This window comes from Balaenoptera musculus, chromosome 6 (genome assembly GCF_009873245.2).
Source record: "Balaenoptera musculus isolate JJ_BM4_2016_0621 chromosome 6, mBalMus1.pri.v3, whole genome shotgun sequence".
Lineage (NCBI taxonomy): Eukaryota > Metazoa > Chordata > Mammalia > Artiodactyla > Balaenopteridae > Balaenoptera > Balaenoptera musculus.
Window position 1 is genome coordinate 16,076,134 of NC_045790.1, and position 22,774 is coordinate 16,098,907.

The 22,774-nt window shown below is 59.9% G+C and overlaps 1 protein-coding gene and 1 long non-coding RNA gene across 12 annotated transcripts; one reads left to right on the top strand and one right to left on the bottom strand.

Annotated features, from left to right (window-relative positions):
- Nucleotides 1-415: 415 nt before the first annotated feature.
- Nucleotides 416-3,703, bottom strand: LOC118896487. Its single transcript, XR_005020184.1, has 3 exons — nucleotides 2,387-3,703; nucleotides 1,329-1,544; nucleotides 416-582 (listed from the first exon to the last, which is right to left on the bottom strand). It is a non-coding gene; the product is annotated as an uncharacterized LOC118896487 (long non-coding RNA).
- A 2,807-nt stretch (nucleotides 3,704-6,510) lies between these two features.
- HR (HR lysine demethylase and nuclear receptor corepressor) lies at nucleotides 6,511-21,749 on the top strand. Of its 11 annotated transcripts, none has more exons than XM_036854314.1 (20): nucleotides 6,511-7,073; nucleotides 7,969-8,218; nucleotides 8,348-8,998; nucleotides 9,739-10,528; nucleotides 11,749-11,899; nucleotides 11,978-12,150; nucleotides 13,584-13,751; nucleotides 14,621-14,710; nucleotides 14,889-15,004; nucleotides 15,849-15,930; nucleotides 16,324-16,487; nucleotides 16,672-16,908; nucleotides 17,107-17,272; nucleotides 17,472-17,541; nucleotides 17,720-17,850; nucleotides 17,972-18,091; nucleotides 18,190-18,305; nucleotides 20,181-20,345; nucleotides 20,752-20,880; nucleotides 21,018-21,442. In XM_036854314.1, exons 2-20 carry the CDS (start codon nucleotides 8,192-8,194, stop codon nucleotides 21,078-21,080), a joined length of 3,609 nt encoding a protein of 1,202 aa, XP_036710209.1. In that variant the 5' UTR covers nucleotides 6,511-7,073; nucleotides 7,969-8,191; the 3' UTR covers nucleotides 21,081-21,442. The 11 variants fall into 11 exon arrangements, with proteins under 11 accessions (XP_036710209.1, XP_036710210.1, XP_036710211.1 ...); XM_036854315.1 differs by having other exon boundaries at nucleotides 13,587-13,751; XM_036854316.1 differs by lacking the exon at nucleotides 7,969-8,218 and having other exon boundaries at nucleotides 13,587-13,751; nucleotides 21,018-21,735.
- The last annotated feature ends 1,025 nt before the right edge of the window (nucleotides 21,750-22,774 follow it).

Here is a 22,774-nt window from a genome sequence, read left to right on the forward strand (position 1 = left end):
CCTTGCGCTGCTGGGGCCTGTCAGCTAGCTGGCTGGAGGGATGATGCAGAACTCGGGCCCGGCCTCCAAAGGCCCTCGCTGCTGCTCCTGGTCATTGGTCCTCAGCCAGTCCCATCCACGAATCTCCTCTGTTCTGAGACCCAGGCTGTTTGCTGGCTCCACTCCATCCCCTACTCTAATCCCTGGGGCAGCCAGTGCCCAGCCCTGGCCTCTCCTGCCCCTGGATGCTGGTCTTAACTGTACTGTCCCCGGGCTGCTCCCCTCTCCCACCCAAATGCCTCCTCTTCTTTCCCGCTTTCGATTAAGTCAAGAGATGGGTGAGAGTGTCGGGTAGGAAGAGGGGAAATGGGGTGGTCACCCGGAGTGACCTGAGGAGTGTGGATTAACTCTGGGTATGGGGATTATCCGGGTTTATTTGGGGGAAGTACTTAATCTGCTGGGTGGCTTAGCTCCTCACGGATTGGTGTTCAATGACTTCCTATTTTGGTGTTCCCTTGCATCATGGGGTTGATTTATCTCTTCATTTATTCATTCAAAAATCTTTATTGAGCATCTCCCAGGTACCAGGCATGTTTCGAGAAACTGGGGATACAAAGTCAAGTGAGAGCTAGCACCTAGAATGTGGCTGCCCCAGCAGGGGCTGCGCTGAGCCCCCGACATATATTAATTTAATCCTCACAACAATCTCATGAGGTACATACTATTATTATAATCTCCATTTCACAAATGGGAAAACAGGCACCGAGAGGGCAAGTAATTTGCCTGAGGTCACACAGCTAGTAAGTGGCAGAGTTGGGCTTGGAAACCAGGCAGTCTGGCTCCAGAGTCAGTGTACTTAACCACTGTGCAGAACTAGAGTAAATGAGAAAGTTTCTTGCCTGGGAGGCAAGGAGAAGGAAACTAGCAGTTATCAAACATTGATTGTGGGGACTTCCCTGGTGGTGCAGTGGTTAAGAATCCGCCTGCCAATGTAGGGGACATGGGTTCGCGCCCTGGTCCGGGAAGATCCCACATGCCGCAGAGCAACTAAGCCCATGTGCCACAGCTACTGAACCTGCGCTCTAGAGCCCGTGAGCCACAACTACTGAGCCCACGTGCCACAACTACTGAGCCCACGTGCCACAACTACGGAAGCCCGCGCACTTAGAGACCGTGCTCCGCAACAAGAGAAGCCATTGCAATGAGAAGCCTACACACTGCAACGAAGAGTAGCCCCTGCTCGTCCCAGCTAGAAAAAGCCCGTGCGCAGCAACAAAGACCCAACGCAGCCAAAAATAAATAAATAAATTTACAAAAAAACAAAAAGAAACATTGATTGTTTGTCTGACCTTGTGTTGGGCATTTTGAAGAGATGATTTCCTTAAATTCTCCTGTCAAGCCTGTCAGGTCGGGGTTATAGCCATTTTACAGATGGAAGAACTGAGACTTGGAGAGGTGAAGCAACTTGTCCATGATTGTGCTGCCTGTGGGTCAGGGCCCTGTCTCCTGATGCAAGTCTGCCCAGAAGTCGCCTTGGTGTGGGTGGAATGGCAGGATCCACACCCCTGAACCGAGAGAGAAAAACAGAGGAGTGTGTGATAAATGGACAAAATGAAATAAAAACTCAAAGCGGGGAGCAGCTGGGGGAGGCCTGAAGGTGCCGGCTGGTGAGGGAGTTTTCCTGGGAGCTGGGGCTTCACCAGCCCTCATTCCTTGGATGGGGCCTTACAGTGACAGGCAGGCTCACTTGGGCCCCGGGGCTGAATTAGAGATGGTCCCTGATGGCTATCTTAGCCCCAGCCTCCGGGCTAGCCTGGCTGCCCCGCTGCTCCTATTTCTGTCTGCAGAACGCATCACTTTCATTCTGACCTTGGCCTCCAGGCCTTTGCTGCACTGTATGCATCGCCTGTGCTCCCAATAGTCTTCCATCCAGGCCGTCACGGCCTTCCTTCATGATCTGCTTTCTCCAAGAGCCCTCCCCTGACTCCAACCCCTCCTGAGGATCCTGAGGCTCCTGATCTCTGGCCCGCTCACCCTGTCCTGGGCGCACGATGCCGTGGGCTGTGCTCATGTGCCCATCGCCCCCTCCGCTCCCTGACCAATCAGACTCCCCTAGACCCCAATTGCTTCTTGCTCCCCACCTCATCAGTCTGGACTCTCTCATGTCTCCATGCTCTTCTCCTGTCCCCCCAACACTCTGTCCTATTCCTATTTGCCCTCTGAACCCCACTCAGACATCACCTCCTCCAGGAAGCCCTCTGTAACCTTCCCTTTGCACCCTTGGGGTTGATTGCTCATCTAGACCACGCTGTCTCTGTTCTTGCATGGACTTCTATTTTTGCCTTGAGCACATCGTATTTTCCCCCCACTACATTGTGACTTCATAATGAATAGATTTGCGTCTTACTTTTGTATCCTGGCCCGGAGCAAATGGTGGTTTAGACCAAGTGAAATATTGTAGTACGTGGTGAAGTACTTAGTCTCTCATTTCTGAGCTAAGCATCACCCCCTCTGTGATGCTCCCCTGATTTTTCCAGGCTGGGACTGGAAGCACCTTGTTAACGTTTGTTAGCATGCCCGACTCCAATCGTTACCTGCAGTGCCCAGCACAGGGCCTGACACCTAAGGTGCTTCAGGGAATGTTAGCTGGTAAAAGAACATGGACCAAGTGAGTAGAAGCTCCTCGAGGCCGGGGATGACCTTGTACATTCATCTTTGTACCCTGCATCTCCTTGGTGACCATCACAGAGCCTTGAAAATGCCCAGGTCTCTGTAACACATGTCTGGTGAATGTCTGCTGCAGTTGTTTGGATTCCAAGACATCCTGGGGCCAGAAGGGAAGGGGCAAGGAGAATTCCAAGTTCTGGACAAGCACATGTGATCCCGAGACTGGGGCATTGGGTGTGGGCTGGGCTTCCCTCAGAGCCTGCCCTGTCCCTCTGAGAATCTCTGACACATCTGCCCAGCACCATCTCCCTCTGCATGGGGTTACTGGCCCAGCCCATGCCCTCTCTGGCCTGGCCCCTAGGGGAAGGTTAGGCCTTGCTCTGGCCTACCCACGGCCCCCCACCTTCTATTACCCACCAGTATGCCCACTGCCTTCCCAGGCAGAATCACGCCGGGCACTGGTACGGAGATGAAGAGCCTAGGCCAGTCCCCTTGGAAGCACACATCTTTGCTTGGCCCAGGTACCAGCCCTGCTCGATTTGCGCTCACTCTGGCCTCCTCATCCATCTTGCCTGCTTCTGAGGGATGCCCCCATTGCCTCCAAGTTCCCAGGTGCAGGTGGCCCTTCATTCCCAGCCCTCCCTTCTCCCTCCTCCCCACAGCCCAGCTGTCCCTTGGACCTTTCTGGTGGCTCCTCTCTCTCCCTACCTCTTCGGTCCCTCCCGGTCCTGGTCCCCCTTCCCTACCTCTGGCCTCCAGGTGCACTAGCCCCACTGCTGCGTTTTTCGCTGCCACTCTGGGCGGCAGCAGCGTGGGTAGCCTCTTGTTTCAACACAGCCCTGGCCCAGGCTGAGTTGGGGCGTCTTGGCTGGCACTGCCCCACCCTTTAAGGGGTTGAAGAGGTGAGCGCTCCGGCTCTCGCTCCCTTGTCCCCCGCCCAGCGTCAGGGACTGGGATGCCCTGTAGCTGGGTAGGCGCAGAAGCCCCGGCAGGAGGATGAGGCCCGCTGCTTGGGAAATCCCAGGGGCCAGAGCTGGGTTACTAGGCAGAAGGTCCTGAGCCCGGGGCGGAATGAGGTAGCTTTCTCTACCAGGGTGGCTGGATTGCAGGGGAGGGAAGGTTGGGCGGAAGGAGAAGGGGCATTGGTGAGGTGCAGACTGAGAAGAGGAACTAGGTCAGAGATGCGGGTGGGTGGGTGAGAGGGGAGGGGGCATCTGCCGCGGAGCTTCCTCCTGGCTCCAGAAGCATCTCCACACTTCCCTGCCTCTGCCCCTCTCCCCACGTCCTGGGAGAATTCTCCCCGGTATTCCCCCCTCCCCCATGCCCCCGCCCCAGGCATTGCCACAAGGGTGGGGGTGGGGTGGGGGGAGGCCAGCCTCAGCTGTCTGAAGGATGGAGGGGCTGGGGAAGTGGGGCTAGGTGCCCAGACGGCCGCGTGTGTGGGAGGGGATGTCCTCAGATGCCCTCCACCCGGCAGTCCCCGCTCTGACGTGTGGGTGCCCCCCCTCTCCCTGCCCGGATTAGTGGCAGCTTGGCCTGACTCTCCGGGGCTCCTTTCCCCGCCCCCGCCTGCTGCCTTCCCCTGGGCAGGGGGCTGCTCCGCCCGAAGGGCACTTGTGCTTGCCCAGGTAAGGGGCTCTGGGGACAGCGTGAGGGCAGCTGGCTCATGAGTGCTGCTGCGCGTGTCAGTGGGAACGTGTGTATCAGTGTGTGTGTGTCAGTGCTCTTGAGGGGTCGTTGCGGGGCCGGAGCGGACCCACGCGTGTCTGGGGGTGCTGGTCAGCTCGCCTCTGTCCACGGATCCGGCATTGTGTCCACACGTTGCGTGGCTTTCCTTCTGTTTGTGTCTTTGTGTGGCTCCTCAGATCTGCTCTGTCCTCAGGCACGGAACAGCCAGCTACAAGGGCTCTGTGGGCCTGTGGCATGGGCTGTGGAGCAGGATGGGGAGCTGGGCGAGGGTGGAAAGGGGTTCCTTCCCCCACCACCCCAATCCCCCCCATCACCCCCTGGGCATTTTAGGAGCCTGTCCTGAGAGTCCTGGTCTAGTCCAGAGGCAGTGATCTGACAAAGCAGACTTGGCAAAGGGGGTGGGGGGAGGTGTCTGTCCCACTCCCCTGGGGCAGTCCCCATCCCCTCGGGGCCTGGACAGCCCAGGCTCCCACCCTGCCCTGCCCAGCCTCTTCTAGGCCTCAAGCCGCAGGAATCTCCCCCTGGAATCTCCCACAAGTTTTGGCTGCCAGAGGACACAGATGGGGGACTACAGGCACACCCCAGCCCTCCATCCACATCCTGGAGCCAGCCTGAGAGCCGGAGGCTGGGGCTTGGGGACTGCAGCCTGGGTTAGATCCTCCAGGATCACTTCCCCTGGCACACTCAGGTCCAGGCCACCCCTCAGGGGAGCTATGGGAGGAAGGGAGTGTTAATAACTCAGTCATGTAAACAACCCCTACCAGCCTGCCCTGCCACAGAACCGGCCTCTGGGGGAAGGCGAAGGGGCCAGGAGAATCTATGCCAACATGACCTAAGTCTTGCCTGGTGCCGACCCCTTCAGGCCTCCTCTCCTCAGGACCCCTCCTCTTCTCCTCAACTGGTGAAAGGATCCCGGCCTCCCCTCCAGTCTCTTGGGAGGAAGGCTCCCTCCAGGCCCTCATGGCTTCCTGCTCCAGGGGTGGTAGTGTGACCTGGGACAAGGCTAGAGGCACCCAAGAACTCATCCCTTCGATGGAATGGGGGTGGGTGGGGTGGTGCTCTCTCTGTCCCAGGCTGGGTGAAGGCAGGCCAAGGATGGTTTCCACAGGGAGGCAGGGGAGTCGCAGGGTGGGACGTGGGTGCCTGAGGGGAAGGGAAGCGCCCGTTGGGCGTGTGGGTTTCTGTGTGTGTCTGAATCTGTCTGTGTGTGTTTGAATCTGTTTGTGTCTGTGCTCTGGAACCACCCTCGCAGAAGGGCCAGGATGCTTCCTCGGGTGGAGGGTGCCCTGCTTTCCCATTTCCTCTCCTCCTCTCTGCTCCCTCCCAGGAGCCACTCCCATGGGCTCCTCTCCAGGGCTGGGCCTGGAAACACTAGGAGCACAGGATGGGGCAGACCCCCAGAACATGGGGCTAGAGCAGGTGGTGGAGCGCATCTGGTCCCACTTCCTCTCTGGACAATTGGTGAAACTGGGGCCCTTAGACCAGGAACAGACTAGAGCCTAGACCCTTCTAGAACTGCTAAGGCAGGACACTGTGCCCTGGGAGGGGGCTTGTGTCTGGAACGGTGAAGAACAGCTTGGCCAGATGAGGACCGGGCAGGGCAGACCTGGGCCAGCGTGTGTGCCCACGTGCCAGAGCTGGAGAGGATCAGGAGCCAGTGGTCCAGCAAGCACAGGGAGGCTGGCGTGGGTCAGAGCGCCCATCACTGACCCGTGAGAACTCGACTGCCCCTGCCAGCTCTGGCACTGACCCCTCCCAGCAGCCCTGCCCTGGCACCCCTGGGGGCACCCCACCCCATCGTGGCCTGGTCCGGCCCCTCCCGCCCTTTGCTCCAGTTCCCGGGCTTGCCACCTATAGTGGGGGTGCTGCCCGCCTGCCAGGCTCCGGGGCCGGGCCCACGGGAGGGTGGGGCGGCTGGGAAGCTGGCACGCTGCCCCGGGGGAGCCTCTCTCGGCAGGCGCCCGGGTGCTGCGGGGGGGAGGGGGGAACAAAGGGCTCATTCTCCCCGTGCGCAGCCGGTGGCATCGCCGGGGCGTTGGCGGAAGCCCCCGAGGCCCGGGAGGGGGCAGGCCCAGGCGGGGCCGCCGAATCTCGGGCTCCTGTTTCCCCGCAGGGTGCTGGAGGAGGAAACCGGCGGAGCAGCTTCCCCACTCTCAGTTGCGCGTCTGGCGATGGCGATCAGAGGTCCTGCTGCGCTCTCCGCTGGGCACTCCCTCCATTAGCCGCGCCGCGCCGTGCTGCGCCGTAGCTGGTGCCTCTCTCCCGGGTCACGGGATCGGCCCCTCTTCCAGGCACGACCCCCTCCCCCGGCCCCTCGGCCTTTCCCCCCACTCCGCCATCTCCGACCCGGGGCGCGCGTTCCCCCCGGCCCGGCTCCCTCTCTCCCTCCGGGGGCACCCGCTCCCTAGCCCCGGACCGGCCCTCCCCGCAGCGCAGCACGGAGTCTCGGCGTCCCATGGCGCAACCCACGGCCTCGGCCCAGAAGCTGGTGCGGCCGATCCGCGCCGTGTGCCGCATCCTGCAGATCCCGGAGCCCGACCCCTCCAACCTGCGGCCCTAGAGCGCCCCCGCCGCCCCGGGGGAAAGAGAGCGCCAGCGCGCTGAGCAGAGAGCGGGAGAACGAACGAGTCCTCGCCCGCCGGCCGGGAGGCCCCGGAGCCAGCCCATGGGGAGAGGGCGCCCGGCGTCGGCCACAAAGACCGCCGCCGCCCGCGCCGCGCCCGGCGCGTGAAGCCCAGGTAAGGGCTGAGAGGGGCGCCGGGCGCGCGCCTTCTGGGGACGCCCATAGGAGGGTATTTCTAAGCCGAGCCCGCGCCGCACGCAGGGAATGAGCTCCCCTTGCTCCTCTGGGCTTGGCCACACCTCTGAAAGTTAGGATGTCCGACGGGGCTGGATCGCGTCGGAGCGGTGGCCCCAGAAAACCCAAGCGCCCTGTGTCACGGCTCCCTGGGCTCCCTCACCTCCTTCCTGGGGCTTCCCCCAGTGGGCCGACGTGGTCGTGCTGGGAGAGCGCTGCGGCTCTGGTGCCACCTGTCATCCTGGTCCTTTGCACGCACGTTCAATTTTCCCTCCTTTGCCTCTCTGTGGGCCCCAGCCCGCTTTCCCCGCCTCCTTCCCTCCCCTCGGCCAGGCTGCAGTTACCAGCGTCCACCGGCCGCCCTAGCACTGCCGGCTGGACTGGGGCATCTTGACCCATCCCGGCTGAGGCCTCTAACTCCCCTCCCCTGTGCCGGCTCACTCCTTCCCTTGGGGGCAGCGGTGGAGATCCCAGCCCCCAGCAGTTGTCCTGGGCTCTGCCTCAGGAGCCAAGAAACTGTACAGCACCTGGAAGAGGCAGACTCGGGGCTGCCCAGGTGTAGGGAGAGATTCCAGCCAGCAGCCCTGCTCTCCCCCGTGACTCCAGCCTGCCCTGTCTGCACTTCCCACCCAAACAAGCCTAGGTGGGGCTGAGGGCTGGGGGTGGGGAAGCAGCATCCCCAGAACCACAGACTGCAGCGCAGGGAAGAGGCTTCTGAGCCTGCCCATTTCCCAGCCCTATTTTACACAAGGGCACCAGAGGAGTGACGTGACTTGCCCAAGGTCACACAGCAGGTGACTGGGTCAGGGCCAAGATCCAACTTTCTTGTCTCCCAGTGCAGTGCCTTCCATGGAGCACATCTTTTGGGTTCTTGCCCTCTGTCCTTCCCCATGGCTCATGACCAGTTCCAGGCTCGACGAGGCCGGGACATGTCATCCTAGAATCGGCAGTCTCTGCTGAGGGGCCCTGGCCCAGGTGGGCTGTCAAGTTCCAGGCATTCAGGGGAAGGGATGACGTCCCACACTGGAACATCCCACTCAGGCGGGTCCTTCGAGTCTCATGTGGCAGGCAACGTGGAGCCCAGCTGTAGGTTGGCACTTGTCTTACTGGTTTGGGGTGCCTTGGTGCTGCCAGGGCGGTGCCCACTCTGTACCAGGCGGTAGGGTGCTTGAGGCAGGTGCCTAAGCAGCTCATGCCTTGGTGGTTATGCTCCAGGGACCCCCTCTGGGAGAGCCCCATGAGGGCAGGAGAGCGATGGAGAGTACGCCCAGCTTCCTGAAGGACAGCCCAGCCTGGGAGAAGACAGCCCCTGAGAATGGCATCGTGGGACCAGAGCTGGATACCCCACCACAAGATGGCCTGAGCCCTGCAGCACTGTGCCTGGGAGAGCCTGTTCCTTTCTGGAGGGGTGTCCTGAGCACCCCAGGCTCCTGGCTCCCCCCTGGCTTCCCCCAGAGCCCCAAGGACACGCTCCCATTGGTGGAGGGCAAAGGTCCCCGGAATGGGGAGAGGAAGGCTAGCTGGTCGGGCAGCAAGGAGGGCCTGCGCTGGAAGGAGGCGATGCTTAGCCATCCGCTGGCATTCTGTGGGTCAGCGTGCCCGCCTTGCTATGGCCCACTGATTCCTGAGCATAACGGTGGCCCTCCCAAGAGTGACCCTGTGGCCTTCCGACCCTTGCACTGCCCCTTTCTTCTGGAGACCAAGATCCTTGAGCAAGCTCCCTTCTGGGTGCCCAGCTGCCTGCCACCCTACCTAGTGTCCAGCCTGCCCCCAGAGCGTCCATGTGACTGGCCCCTGACCCCACACCCCTGGGGGTACGCCGGAGTCCAGCCCAAAGTGCCCTCTGCCTTCAGCTTAGGCAGCAAGGTGAGTGTTGGAGCAGAGAGGGTACCTGGGGCTCATGCAGCGGGGCTCAGTGGCCCCTGAGCAACGCTGCCGGGGCCAAACCGCTCTGCCCTTCCATTTTGATGAAAAGATAAGGTGGTACCCAGGCAGAGGAGGAGCCTGTCAGCTCAGGCATAGTCGACCCCAAGCAATTCCTCTTCTGAGCAAACCCATTTCATTAGGCCTCACCTGCCTTTGGGCCATTTCAGGAATTGACTCACACATTGTCCACCCAGAACAAGGCCCTGGGAACTGGGGCCTCAGAATGTGTGGTCTTGTCCTGGGGGGAGGGGTAGACAAGGCCCTGTATCTGGGAGTGGGATGGGCAGGTGGCCCATGGCCTGTACCTCTGGCACTTCCCCCAGAAGTGACCCCCCCCAGGGTCACCTCAGGGATGAGATGTAAAATATTTTAAATCCAGTGTGGTACAGGGCATCACACAATATGAATAGATCCTGGAGGCCCTTTGACTGTGCCAGGCATTAAGCCTTTAGTTGCTGGGTTATGGGGAGGCCTGAGAAATCCTGGGGAAGGATCTGGGGTAGCCAGGACTGTGGCGGAGGCAGTTAGGGGACCAGTGCCTATTAACCAGTATGTTCTTCAGTATTTTCACAACCCTTAAAGCCACACAGGCTCACACCTGATGGTTGTCAGTTCTGCCCATCCTTTTAAGCAGTGGGAAGCAAAGTCAGCATGAGCTTAATCCCTTCTCCTCTCTTTAGGGTTTTTACTGCAAGGATCCAAGCATTCTCAGGCTGGCAAAGGAGCCACTGGCAACTGTGGAACGTGGGTTGTTGGGCTTAGTGCCTGGTGGGCATCTCCAGAGAACTGGGCAGGTGGAACGCCCTTCACTCCACCAGAGAGATGGAGAGACAGGAGTCGGCAGGCATCAGAATCTTTGCCCCCTTGTCCTGGGGCATCCAGATACTGTTCCCCGGACCCTGTGGCCCACTTGTTCCCCAGGCCTGGTTCATACTCTTGGCAATGTCTGGGCTGTACCGGGAGGCGGGAGCCTTGGGTACCAGCTGGGGCCGTCAGCCACATCAAGGTGCCCCTCTCCTGGGCCTCCTACCACCCAGGTGGACCGTTGCTCATCTCACCCACCAGCTAGAGATGGAGGTCTTGGCCCTTGTGGGAAGTGCCAGGAGGACCTGGAGGGGGGAACCAGTGGGCCGAGTGAATCCAGCGAGGAAGCAAACAAGGCCCCTGGTCCCAGGGCCTGCCCGCCCAGCCATCACACCAAGCTGAAGAAGACATGGCTCACACGACACTCTGAGCAGTTTGGGTGCCCAGACAGCTGCTCTGGGGAGGAGGAAAGCCCAGCGGCCCAGCTGCGGGCCCTCAAGAGGGCAAGCAGCCCCGAGGTCCAGGGAGCAGTGGGCAGCCCAGCCGCCAAGCGCCCGTCCGGGCCTTTCCCGGGCAGTGTGGGGCAGGAGGCCAGAGGTTGGCAGGAGCTGCTGGACTCATCATTTGGGAACAAGGCAGAGGCAAAACAGCGTGATGACCACAGAGGTAAGGGGACAGGGGAGGGCCTGCAGGGGGCCCTACTTGGGAGGGTGCAGCCGGGACTGGGGCTTTGCAGGGAGGTGGGATCAGAAGTCCTTTATGAGTGGATCACACCCAGCTGTCCAATTGCCCACCTGGATGGGATAGCTCTCTGGGAATCCTTAGCATGTACAGGCCAGACCCGTCCAGCATGTGGCTCCTATTTTCATGTACCTACTCCCGAGCCATGGCGTTTTGGTGACAGTATAATGACAGGATTCAGAGTGTGGACTCCGGAGTCAGAATACCTGGCTCCTGGCTTTGCTGATTGGTGCTATGTGACCTTGGGCTGGTTACTTCACCTCTCTGGGCATCAGTTTCTCCATCTATAAAATGGGGATAAAGACAGCACCTACCCCGTAAAGAGTGCTGCAAGGATTAAACAATATCATTCACGTAAACGGCACTTAGCAAGCACTCAATGAATAGTCACTTTTGTGATTACTTGTGCCACAAATCTCCCGTCGGGGGGATTACATCTCCTGAAGGACCCCTTGTCCTGCCTCAGGAACAAACAACTACTCTCTGGGCCAGCTGGATCATAGAAACTCATTTTGGACTCTGCCAGTGTTAGGACTTGGGCACATCTTGGACCCCTCTGTCAAGCTCTGCCCTTCACGGAGGGTTCTGGCACTGCCGGCCCCAGCCTCGGTTCTTCGGGATCACCTCGGTTTCTTGGCCTCCCAGACTGCTGGGCCTGGATCAGGACTCTTTCTCTGGTCTTGCACCCCTGCACCTGGCATGGGTCTGTCTGTGCTCTTCCAGGCCTCTGCCTGGGCTGGGAAGCTGTAGGCCCCTCCGACTTCTAGGGTTACTGCACCTGTGGCCTGTGTTGAAACTCTCCGGCCTTCTCACCTTCCATCGCCCTCCGTCCACGTCGGGATTGTCTCTTCACACTGTCACGCAGCCAACGGTATCACTGAGGCTGAGGCAGAGCTAACCCAAGTCTACACCGACTGGATCCTGAGCCCCACCTGCCCCAAACTTGGCCCGTCAGTCCATGTTAGGGCTCAGCCTTTTTGAAGTTTCCGGCTGCCTGGTTCCCTCGTTCCGAATCAGGCCTCATAGGCCCGGGCCCAGGGACAGCGCTGGCTCTGTGTGGGAACGGTCTGGGTGCTAAGGCAGGGCCTGGGGTTCACAGAAGCCCAGGAAGCCCGGCCTCCTGACCAGCAGCATTGTCCCCTCAGGACCCCGAGACGTCAGGGCCAGACTCCAGGACCCGGGGCTTCAGGATACACCTTGCGCAGCTCCCCCGGCAGGCATGACTCAGTGCCAAAGCTGTGCCCAGGCAGCTGGTGCGGCGGGAGGGCCGGCCTGCCACTCCCAGCCAGTGCCCAGGTGAGCCTGTTGCCCCCGGCTGCCCCCAGCATCCTCCCAGTGGGGCTCCCTGCTCACCTTCCTCTGCCCTACCTCCAGATTGCAGCAGCAGGAGGAAGACTTGGCAGCCAGCTCTGAGGGAGGAGGGTCTGGCCCGGAGGAGGCCGGGCTCAGCATGGGCCTCGCCAAGCACCTGCTAAGTGCTCTGGGAGACCGACTGTGCCACGTGCTGCGGAGGGAGCGGGAGGTCTTGGCCTGGGCCCAGCGGGAAGGTGAGCAGGCCCCCACCAGGCATTCAGGACCCTGGGACGGCCCGGTCCTGTGGTCAGTGCTTTCACAAGGAGCATGGGACCTCCCTCCCCCAGCACTGCCTACCAACCAGCTGCCAGCGCGGGAGAGCTCCTGCCCCACTGTGCCCTTATTCCCAGCTCAGGCTCTGTCAACTTGTATTCCAGTTTCTGGCCTGGACGGGGGATGTTGGGAAGGTGTAAAACCTGATCTGGCCCAACCCTCTAAGAGCTTTGGGGAAATGAGACTGAATGCCAAATGTCTGCAAGAGCACCAGGAGGGAGGCGGGGGTGGGGTGGGAGCTCCCTGCAGCTTTGCAAGGGAAGGAAGGCTTCCGGGGATGGGGATGGCGGGCTGTTGGGCCCTGGGAAGCTGGTAGGATTGGGGCCGAGGTTAGAGATGGGAGGAGCTCGAGGCAATCAGCTAATCCCTCTGGTTCCAGGCTCTCCCTCCTGCATCCCTTCCACGGGGAATGACAAGACACTCCTGCTGTCTTGTCACTCCCTGGATGGAACCCCCTGGTGGCTCCCTCTTGTCCCGGAGAGTCCAGCCCCTTCCCCTATCACAGCCAGCCCCTGTCCACCGTGCCACTCCCTCCGCCCGATTCCTGGCACACGCCCGGCCCTCTTGGCTCACCTGAGCTTGTACGCCCCCTCAGGCCTCGGCACCCTTTGTTCCCTCTGCCTGGAACGCGCTTCCCTTCCATTCCTACCTGGTGAATGAAAAGTTACTCATCGCTCAGGGCCGTTTGTGCAGCTGTCCCCACCCTCCTCCTTCCATCCCACTCATACTCTAGCACCCACTCCATGATGCCACGAGCATTACCATGTTTATGGGCCCATCTCCCCCCTTGTGATGTGAGTGCTGGGAGTGCAAGTGCCAGGTCCTGACCAGCTCTGAATCCCCAGCACCCAGCCCTGGATGGGACAAGTGTGTGTCGATGAGTAGTGTAGTGTGTGTCGATGAGTATATGAACGTGTGCTCACTGGCAACCTCCCACCTACCAACAGGGCTTGGTCTGAAACTCTGGGTGAGGGAAGGAGCAGCCTCCCAAGGTTTCCTCTTCTGAGATACAGAGGAATCCCCTGAGGAAACACCACTGTGTTGTGGGCTGGGGGGACGAAGGACTGTTTTGGGAGTCCTGTGGCTCAGGGGGCCCTGGGGCAGGCGCCGGGGAGGTGCAGCCTGCCCTGGCCTGGGAGGGTTGGCTGCAGACGGACGGTGCAGCGAGCAGGTTCTTTACAGGGGCTGTCGAGTAATCAAGGGTGACTGTAAGGGGGCCTGTCTCCCTTCTGGGGCAGCCCGTCAGTGGAAACTGCTCCTGTGTGTCCATCCCTTCCTGGAGGCCTCCCACATGAGGTCCTCAAAGGGGCCACTGACTTGAGGCCCCTCTGACCCCGTTCTCTCCTGTGGTCAGCAGGCCAGGGGCCAGCCGGGACAGAGGACAACCCAGGCATTCCACGTTGCTGTAGCCGCTGCCACCATGGACTCTTCAACACCCACTGGCGATGCCCCTGCTGCAGCCACCGGCTGTGTGTGGCCTGTGGTCGCATGGCGGGAGCTTGGAGGACCAGGGAGAAAGAAGGTAGGAAAGGAGCTGGGGGCTTCGGAAGGGATGCTCTAGAGTTCATGGCCAGGGACTTCCCTGGCAGTCCAGTGGTTAAGACTGCACTTCCACTGCAGGGGGCATGGGTTTGATACCTGGTTGGGGAACTAAGATCCGGCATGCCACGTGGCGTGGCAAAAAAAAAAAAAAAAAAGTTCATGGTCATTTCTTGGCTGTGGCTCCCTGAGAAAGTCTCCCTCTGCAGCCTCAGCTACCATTGCTCAATGCCCTTTAGAGCAGACCTTTTTCTCTCCCCAGATCAGAGGGCCATGCCCATATCCTTAAAAGAAGTCGAGTGCCTACTCTCTATCTCTCACTTTGTTCAGCTTGCACCTTTTTAAACCTTACAACACTGTGAAGTAGGTATTATTGCCTCCATTTTCCAGATGAGAAAAACTCAGAGAGGTTAAGTGACTTGTGCAAGGTCACACAGCTCGTAAGTGTTGGGCCCAGGATTTAAAGGCAGGTCTTCTGATTCCAAGTCCTGCTCTCTTCATGGTTCTCAGCTTTCTCTCCCTTTGCTCAATTCCGCCACCTCAACACTTGAAATTTCCCAGTGTTCCAATAGACATGGCCAAAAAGAGTTCCAGGGTCAGAAACCTTTCGGAACACCATATTCTACATGATTGTCTTGCATCTTGCAACGCACTCAGCATATTAACGGCTCTGCGTTCTGCAAGCAAAGGATCCTATGTCACTAGGGAACTCAGGTTTCCCAGAAAGCCCATGTTTTGTAGATTCTCAAGGTCCCCGATTTAGATATCATGCCCTTGCTCTTCTTCCCTGACTTTAACCTGGGTTTATCTTGATTTCCTGACCTGCAGCTTCTCCTTTCCTACCCCCAACAGGCTCTCAGGAACAGTCCATGGAGAAGTGTACCCAGGAGGCTGGGCACAGTGCCTGTTCCCTGATGCTCACCCAGTTTGTCTCCAGCCAGGGTGAGCCCTCTTGGAGGGGTGGGGTGTACAGAGGGCAGGTCCTGGGGGAGACCAGCTTCCTGTTTGGATGTCCCTCAGCCCGATCCCATGCTCTTCTGGTTGGTGAGGCCAAGCAGCATGGAAGTGGCCCCCTGTCTGCAGTCACTGGCAAATTCCATCTCCCCTCTCCCCCTCACAGCTTTGGCAGAATTGAGCACTGCAATGCACCAGGTCTGGGTCAAGTTTGACATCCGGGGGCACTGCCCCTGCCAAGCTGATGCCCGGGTGTGGACCCCTGGGGATGGGGGCCAGCAGGTAAGAAGCAGGGCACGGGACAGGGCACTGGCTGGTGCACCCCAGGATTAGGCGGTGTGTCTGCAAATTCCTGACTTTGGCAGGGTTTGGTCCTTTTCTTTTGAGGGGAATGAAGAGGGACATGGAAGCTGGTGAAATCAGGCTTCTTGTCTTCTCCTGGGGATGAGGATCCATGGAGTGAGCTCTAGCCTCTGCCCCACCTCCCCCCACCCTGCCCAGCAGAAGTCCTCGCTCTCTGTCTGCCTGGAGGTCCCACCCTCTTTGTGCGCGTTCCAGCATCTTGCTAGAGCTGCTGGAGTCCCGTCTTTCCACTCCCCAGGCGCAGGCTCCTACAGGTGGAGTGTCGGCCCACCTTCTCAGTAGTCCCCGCACCTGACACAGAGCAGGTGCTCAGTGTGCGTTTCACAAAGTTTTTATGAAGTTCATGTTTTTATTATAAAAGTCATTTATTCAAGAAAGGGTTTATCAAATGCCTTTTGTGTGCCAGACACCGTACACATTCCCACTGTGGAAAATTTGGAAAATACAGACAAGAATAAGGAAGAAAACAGCAGTGGCTTACAATACCACCGTTACCATTTTGACATATTTCTTTCCAGTCATTTGCCTATCTATTTATTCCAGCCTCTTTTGAGTATACTTTAGATCGTGCTGTATGCACAAGTCCATGGGCAACTTTTTTCCACCTAACGTTGTATCGTATGACATTTCGCTCCTTGTAAACACGATTTTAGGACTTAACAAGAGTCCACTGTTAATACTTGTGGGTTGAATTGGATTGAGATGCATTTGCCATTTTTAAATCTCTGGTTGGATGGGGGTGGGTGGCGGCTGGGTTTAACAGAAGGAGCCGACGGAGAAAACTCCCCCAACTCCACAACCTTCCTGCAACAGGGATACCAACAGGACCAAGGACACTAAGGAGGGTGAGCGGCTCCCTGCGCCTTGCTCAGACTGTGCGGGGGAGGCTGGGCCAGGCTGGAATCCCCAGGAGAGACTGGAATGGCTTTAGCCATCCCCCCAGCCCCCCATCACCATCTCTCTTCTCAAGTCATTCCAAAGAAAATAAATCTAAATAAAATCTAGGACAAGCCTCCTAACCCCTCTCCAGCCAGACCCCTGTTCTGAGCCCCTCCTTTGGAGAGGTCCTAGACATGCTGGCAGGAAAGCTGGTGGGAGGCAAGTGCATCCAGACCAGAGTTGAGATGGGCAGTGCCAGTGAGGACAGAGCAGACTCCGCCGGGAGAGGAGGGAAGGGCACATGGGCAATGGAGCCTCTAGAGAAAGGTGAAGCCCCTCACCGCCCTCCTTCCTAACAGAGACCCCAGACTCCAGAGTGACCCCGGCAGAGGACCGTGCTGGCCAAGGGCCCCTGCCTTGTCCCTCTCTCTGTGAACTGCTGGCCTCCACTGCTGTCAAGCTCTGCTTGGGGCACGAACGGATACACATGGCCTTCGCCCCTGTCACTCCGGCCCTGCCCAGCGTGAGCGAGGGCACGAAGGGAGGGCTGGGGGCCTGGGGCCGAAACTGGGCTGGCCTTCCCTGCAGGGTCAGGCGGGTACTGGGCTGGCCTTCCCTGCAGGGTCAGGCGGGTACTGGGCTGGCCTTCCCTGCAGGGTCAGGTGGGTCCTGAGCACACCTGCCTCTCCGCCCCTCCCTCCCCGCAGGACGACCGCATCACTAACATCCTGGACAGCATCATCGCGCAGGTAGTGGAACGGAAGATTCAGGAGAGAGCCCTGGGGCCGGGGCTGCGGGCCGGGCCGGGCCTGCGCAAAGGCCTGGGCCTGCCCCTCTCACCGGTGCGGCCCCGGCTGCCTCCCCCCGGGGCTTTGCTGTGGCTGCAGGAGCCCAGGCCTCGGCGAGGCTTCCACCTCTTCCAGGAGCACTGGCGGCAGGGCCAGGTGAGGCTCCCAGCTCTCACAGCCTCGCCTACCCTCAGGGCCTTGATCCCGAGGCCCAGGCAGACCTGGTCCGTCACTCGGAGGGAACAACAGGGCCTGTCCCCGCGCCGTTCTGGTGCCCCTACAACATGCCCCGGCCTGGCCATGTTGGGTACCCCATCCATTCTCCCCGTGTCCCCCTTTCTTTCCCCACTACAGCCCGTGTTGGTGTCAGGGATTCAGGGGACATTGCAAGGCCACCTGTGGGGGACAGAAGCTCTAGGGTCGCTTGGAGGCCAGGTGCAGGCACTGACCCCCCTCAGACCTCCCCAGCCCGCAAGCCTGGGCAGCACAACGTTCTGGGAGGGATTCTCCCGGCCTGAGAGTGAGTATCCCTGACGTGGGGTAGAGGAGCTGGGAGCCCCTATGATGCTGGGGGGGCATCGAAGTCCCAGAGTGACCCTGGGGGCAGCTGGAAGCAGAGCCCAGCGCAGAAGCTGGACTCTGTTGCTGCCACGGGAGCAGGGCCTCTGGGCCAAGGAGGTTCCTCCCTGGGCCAATGACCTTTCTGTCTCTTCCCCTAGTTCGCCCAAAGTCAGATGAGGGCTCGGTCTTCCTGCTGCACAGAGCTCTGGGGGACGAGGACACCAGCAGGTGCGTGGTGCCATAGGGCTGTCTGGCCGGGCCTCCCTGCCTCTCCTCCTTGGCCCTGGGACGCTCAGTGCTCTGTGCTTGCCTCGGGAAGTTACTCTAGCTTTGCGGGCTTTGACGGGGTCTCTGGTGCCTGGATTGAGCCTGCTGGGCGTGACACCCCCCCCACACACACACACAGGGTGGAGAGCCTGGCTGCCAGCCTGCCACTCCCAGAGTACTGTGCCCGCCATGGGAAGCTCAACCTGGCCTCCTACCTCCCTTGGGGCTCTGTCCTGCGTCCACTGGAGCCCCAGCTGTGGGCGGCCTATGGTGAGTGTCCACTCCATTCCTGCCCAGTCCTTACCCCCTTCCTGTCATCTCCAAGAACACATGCGTCAGTGCCGAGGTCCTGGGGCCCATTCCCAAGTGTCTTTTCTCTACCTCCATACAGGTGTGAGCCCACAGTGTGGGCACCTGGGGACCAAGAACCTCTGTGTGGAGGTGACCGACCTGGTCAGTGTCCTGGTACGCGCTGAAGCCCCACTGCCTGCCTGGCACTGGACACAGAAAGGTGCGTCCTTGGCTGGAAGCAAGGGTCGGCGCAAGCTGCAGATGCGAGGTGCTGTCTCTGCTGGCCCTGGGCCCTCCTGAGCCGTCTTTCTCCCCCAGATTTCCTCTCAGCCCTGGACGGGGAGGGGCTCTGGTCTCCGGGCAGCCAGGTCAGCACCGTGTGGCACGTGTTCCGGGCACAGGACGCCCAGCGCATCCGCCGCTTTCTCCAGATGGTGAGGAGGGAGCCGGGAGCTCTCCCCTTCCCCTTCCAGCCCCAGAAGCTCTCTCTCTGTGTGTGTGCCCCGTGTGCTCGCTCCCTTGCTTCAGGTGAGCTGGACTCCACTGGTGCAGAGAAGGCAGACTGGGCCCTCCTGAGAGGTGTGCAGTGGGGTGCACAGAAAGTGGGGGACCTAGTGATGAAATGAAGCAAGAGCTGCCACAGGCTGGGCACTGTGCTCAGGGCCTTGGGTACATTCTCTCTGTTAATTGTCACGACCACCCCGTGCGGTAGGTACTGCTGCTTTCCCATTTTGCAGGTGAGAACACTGAGGCTGAGTGGTAAAGCTGGGACCCGAGCTTGTGGCTGTTCCCAGCCCGGGTCGCTACACTGTGCTCCCCCTGGGGACAGGCAGCCTCCCTGCTGCAGGCTCCAGGTGGGGGCTGGCCGAAGGGCAACAGGAAGCTCACCTGAGAATCCGTCCCACTGCTCCCCTCTCGGAAATCTGCACCTTATGAGGAGGTGCCCTTTGAGGTGCTAGCAAGAAAGGGCTAAGGGGGGGGCAGCGTGGTAGGTGGAGAGAGACACGGGGCCAGGAGAGGGGGCAGGGAAGGAGAAGAGGAGGGGGTGAGCAGGAGGTGGGGGAGGCCCTGTGGTTCCAAAGTCCAGCTGAGCCCTGACTGTCCTGGGGAAAGGACGCCCACCAAGTGTCACCCCTGCTCAGGCACATGCACACACACGGACGTGCAGGTGTCAACGTGGCTGTCCATGCCACCCTCCTGCCCACAGGAGATGCACACACGGATGGACTCACGCAGGTGCTGGAACACGCAGAGGGGAGCAGACAGCAGCGCGCCTTCATGCATAGATGGCCTTGTCTGATCTGGGTGTGGCTGGCTGTGGGCAGTCCCGCATAGCCAAACCCGATAATTCACCGGGAAGGTCTGAGGGGCATATTCTCACTGGGTGGCCTGGGAAACACTGCTCTAGTTCCAGGTTGGACTTCCTTGGCACCTGCCTGGGGTTACCCTAGGGTCCAACCTGACTCACCAGCCTCCCCTCTTCCCATGGCCTGGTCTTGGAGGCCTGAGCCCTAAGCCCAGGAGTAATTGCTAAAGTTCTAGCTGAAGGGCTGGATGGAGCTGGTGGGCAGCTGAAGCACGATGCTGGGTTCACCTCTGCAGGTGTTCCTTGGGCCCTGGCCTCCACGAGTTCCCATCTACCCAAGGAGCTCCCCGCGCTGGTTGGGCTGGTGAAGGCCCCCCAAAGCTGTGCCTGCTTCAGCGGCTTCAGCCTGGACAGGCAAGCCGGTCGGTCCATCCACTGGGGAGTCAGAACTTCCGTGTGGCTGTGCCTTTTCAGGATCTGGGATCTTAGAAGAATCTGACGCATGCTTTGGATTGTCTCCCCAGGGACGTACAGCTATCTGCTCACCTACAGCTTAGCACACAGTTCAGGATCTTCACAGGACTCCACAATTAAGAGCTCCTGGTGTAGACAGTTTATAAGTTGAGGTTATGCAGGACATCTTCCTGGGTTTTCGAGAAAGGGGTACCTTTGAAGGAGGGAGCAGAGGGCCCAGGGCCAGGGCCACAGAGGCTATTCAAGGCATCTAGCCCCGGGAAAAGCGGGGATTTAGACCCCCAGCCTCAGAGCCCTTAATCCTTTCCTCTCAGCTCCTTCCAGCCAAATCTCTATTCTGCCAACGTGAGCGACCCCAGCCCTTCACCATCCTGCTCCTTTCTCTCCCACCCCTATGTCCTCCCCCTGCCCTTCAAGACTTGACCCCTGCAGCTCTTTCCTTTGCCTCTGGCCTTTGGGCAGCCCATGCCCCATCTTCCTGCAGCCCCGCCCTAGCCTCCCGCCTTGCTCATTCCTCCTTTTCTTTGAGGTGTGCCCGGCCGGGGCGGGAAACTTGGAGCCTGGCACCCCGGGCAGCTGCTACCTGGACGCAGGGCTGCGGCGGCGCCTGCGGGAGGAGTGGGGTGTGAGCTGCTGGACTCTGCTGCAGGCCCCCGGAGAGGCCGTGCTGGTGCCCGCGGGGGCTCCCCACCAGGTGCTTCCCCGGCGCGTGCAGGCGGGGGCTCTGCAGAGAGCTCAGAATATCGGAAGCATTCCCCAGCCTGGTCTACCCTCGTCCCTCTCAGTTCCCCTCTGGAGCTAGGCAGAGCAGGAAGTCACGCCTCCACTGTAGGGAAGAGGAGAAGCCTAGTGGTCTTGAAGTCATCAAGCCAACTGGGCTTTGTGTCCTTGGGTGCCCGCTCTGCTTGTGCCGTCTCTGGCATCCCCTTGGCCTGGTTTTGGCCGCGCCCTTTGGGGGTGGCTGGTGCTGGACCCAGGGCCTCTGCTCTCTGAGAGCTGGGTGGGGGTCATTTGGGGAAGCAGACCTCAGGAACCAGTGGGGCAGGGTGCGTCATCGTGAGTCCCCACTGACCCTCCTGCCCGCCCCGTCCCTGGCACAGGTGCAGGGGCTGGTCAGCACAGTGAGTGTCACTCAGCACTTCCTGTCCCCCGAGACCGCTGCCCTCTCTGCTCAGCTCTGCCACCAGGGGCCCAGCCTGCCCCCTGACTGCCGCCTGCTTTATGCCCAGGTGAGTGTGACACTGGCCGGGAGCCTGGGTGTGCTGCCCAATTCCCCCCACAGCACAGCTGCGCCCAGGGAGGGTGTTCGCGGCAGGGAGAGCCCGGGGCGCGACTGTAAACTCCTTGTCCTCTCCTTTTCTCCTAGATGGACTGGGCTGTGTTCCAAGCAGTGAAGTTGGCTGTGGGGACATTGCAAGAGGCTAAATAGGGGGATCCCAGGTGTCTGGGGTAGGGGTTGGGAGCAGGCAGACCAGTGCTCAGCCCAGGCACAGCTTCAGCAGAGAATGGCACCGGTGAACTTGGGGACTTCTGCTCGATCCCGCAAGCACCACTCTGGGCACAAGCAGGGCACCCCGTTCCCTGCCCCTGACCTGGGCCCTAAGGCCGACAACCACAGTGCCACTGACGCTCGCACCTGCCCTTTGCAGGCTGGCACTTGCTCCGCCCCGAGCTCCTCTCCATGGTACCAGACTCACACTGGGGGTGACCGTCTCCCTCCAACCCCTGCCCGCCAACCCAGGAGACGAAGAGCCCTTCCTTGGGGGACCTCGGAAATCATTCTGGCTTAAGCAACACCTGCTGCTGCTGCTTCATCTCCTGCTGTCTCACCTGTGCCCGAGCTCTGCTTATACCACCCACATCCTCCTGGGCTCCCGGGCGGCCCTTTGCACTGCAGGCGTGCTGGACAAGGGCCACCGACATCCTGCCCTCCTGCCAGAGAGCTGTGCAGTGTGGGGAGGGGGCAGCATCTGGCCACTACCCAGGCTTGGCTGGAGGGGTTGATATGGGCGAGGCCCCATCCCTGCACCCTCCTCTCGCCTCCTTCCTTCTTGATTTCCATTAAAGGCTGATTGTTTTGTGAATGCTGCAGTGTGGTTGGCCCTGCTCCTGCAGGCCACATGGACTGGGGAGGGAGGGGACACATGGAAATGGAGCAGGGTGGGAGGGGGCTGAGGCTGTGGCGACGGGGACCTCAAACACCCCTGCCTGTTCTTCTTAGGGTGGGGGGCAGGGTCCCTCCCTCCCACAGAGGAGCAGGTGGAGCCTTCCAAGGGGGCTGCCCTTGAGGATACTCCTGACAGCGACAGCGGGCAAGGCAGAGGTCCGGGCCACAGCAGCAAGGCCATCTCCCTGTGTGGCACCAGAGATTCTGGAACCCTCACTCTCCCTACGAACTCCAGGCTACCCCATCTCTCCTGTCTGACCTGACCTGGAGCTCCGGGAGTCTGGCCCGGGAGAGCCCCTGCCCAGCCTTCTGCCCTCGGTGCCCATGGCCAGCCCCATGCCCACTGGCCGGTCGCCTGAGACAGCTGACAGCCCCTCCCCCCCACACACCCTTTGGTGTGGCTCCACCCACTCCCCTGCCCTTGTACATCTCACCACAACATCCTCTGACTCGTGTTACAGTTGTTCCTGCAGTGGTTCAGGGAATGTTTTTTTATGAAGTAAAATTTTTTATTATAAATTTAATATACTTTCAGAATATTTAGAAAATAAGAAAAAGAAACCTGTAGGCCCACCTCCACTCACCTCCAATCCAACCACTATTAGTCTTTTGGTGTATTTCCTTTAGTCTTTTCTCCAGGGATCTGTTTTACACATGGTTGAACTGGGGTGCTTTGTGCTGGGTTTCCTTTTTTTTTTTTAAATTTATTTATTATTTTATTTATTTTTGGCTGTGTTGGGTCTTGGTTGCTGCATGCAGGCTTTCTCTAGTTGCAGAGAGTGGGGGCTACTCTTCATTGCGGTGCGTGGGCTTCTCATCGCGGTGACTTCTCTTGTTGCAGAGCACAGGCTCTAGAGCGCAGGCTTCAGTAGTTGTGGAGCACGGGCTTAGTTGCTCCGCGGCATGGGGGATCTTCCCAGACCAGGGCTCGAACCCATGTCTCCTGCACTGGCAGG

Bases quoted from the DNA above. Each gene is read 5' to 3' on its own strand.
- HR (XM_036854314.1), top strand. From the start codon at position 8,192: ATGTGGCAGGCAACGTGGAGCCCAGCT. The intron at 16,909-17,106 runs GTGAGGCTCCCA...TCCCCACTACAG, and splicing joins AGCACTGGCGGCAGGGCCAG to CCCGTGTTGGTGTCAGGGAT. The intron at 20,881-21,017 runs GTGAGTGTGACA...CTTTTCTCCTAG, and splicing joins GCCGCCTGCTTTATGCCCAG to ATGGACTGGGCTGTGTTCCA.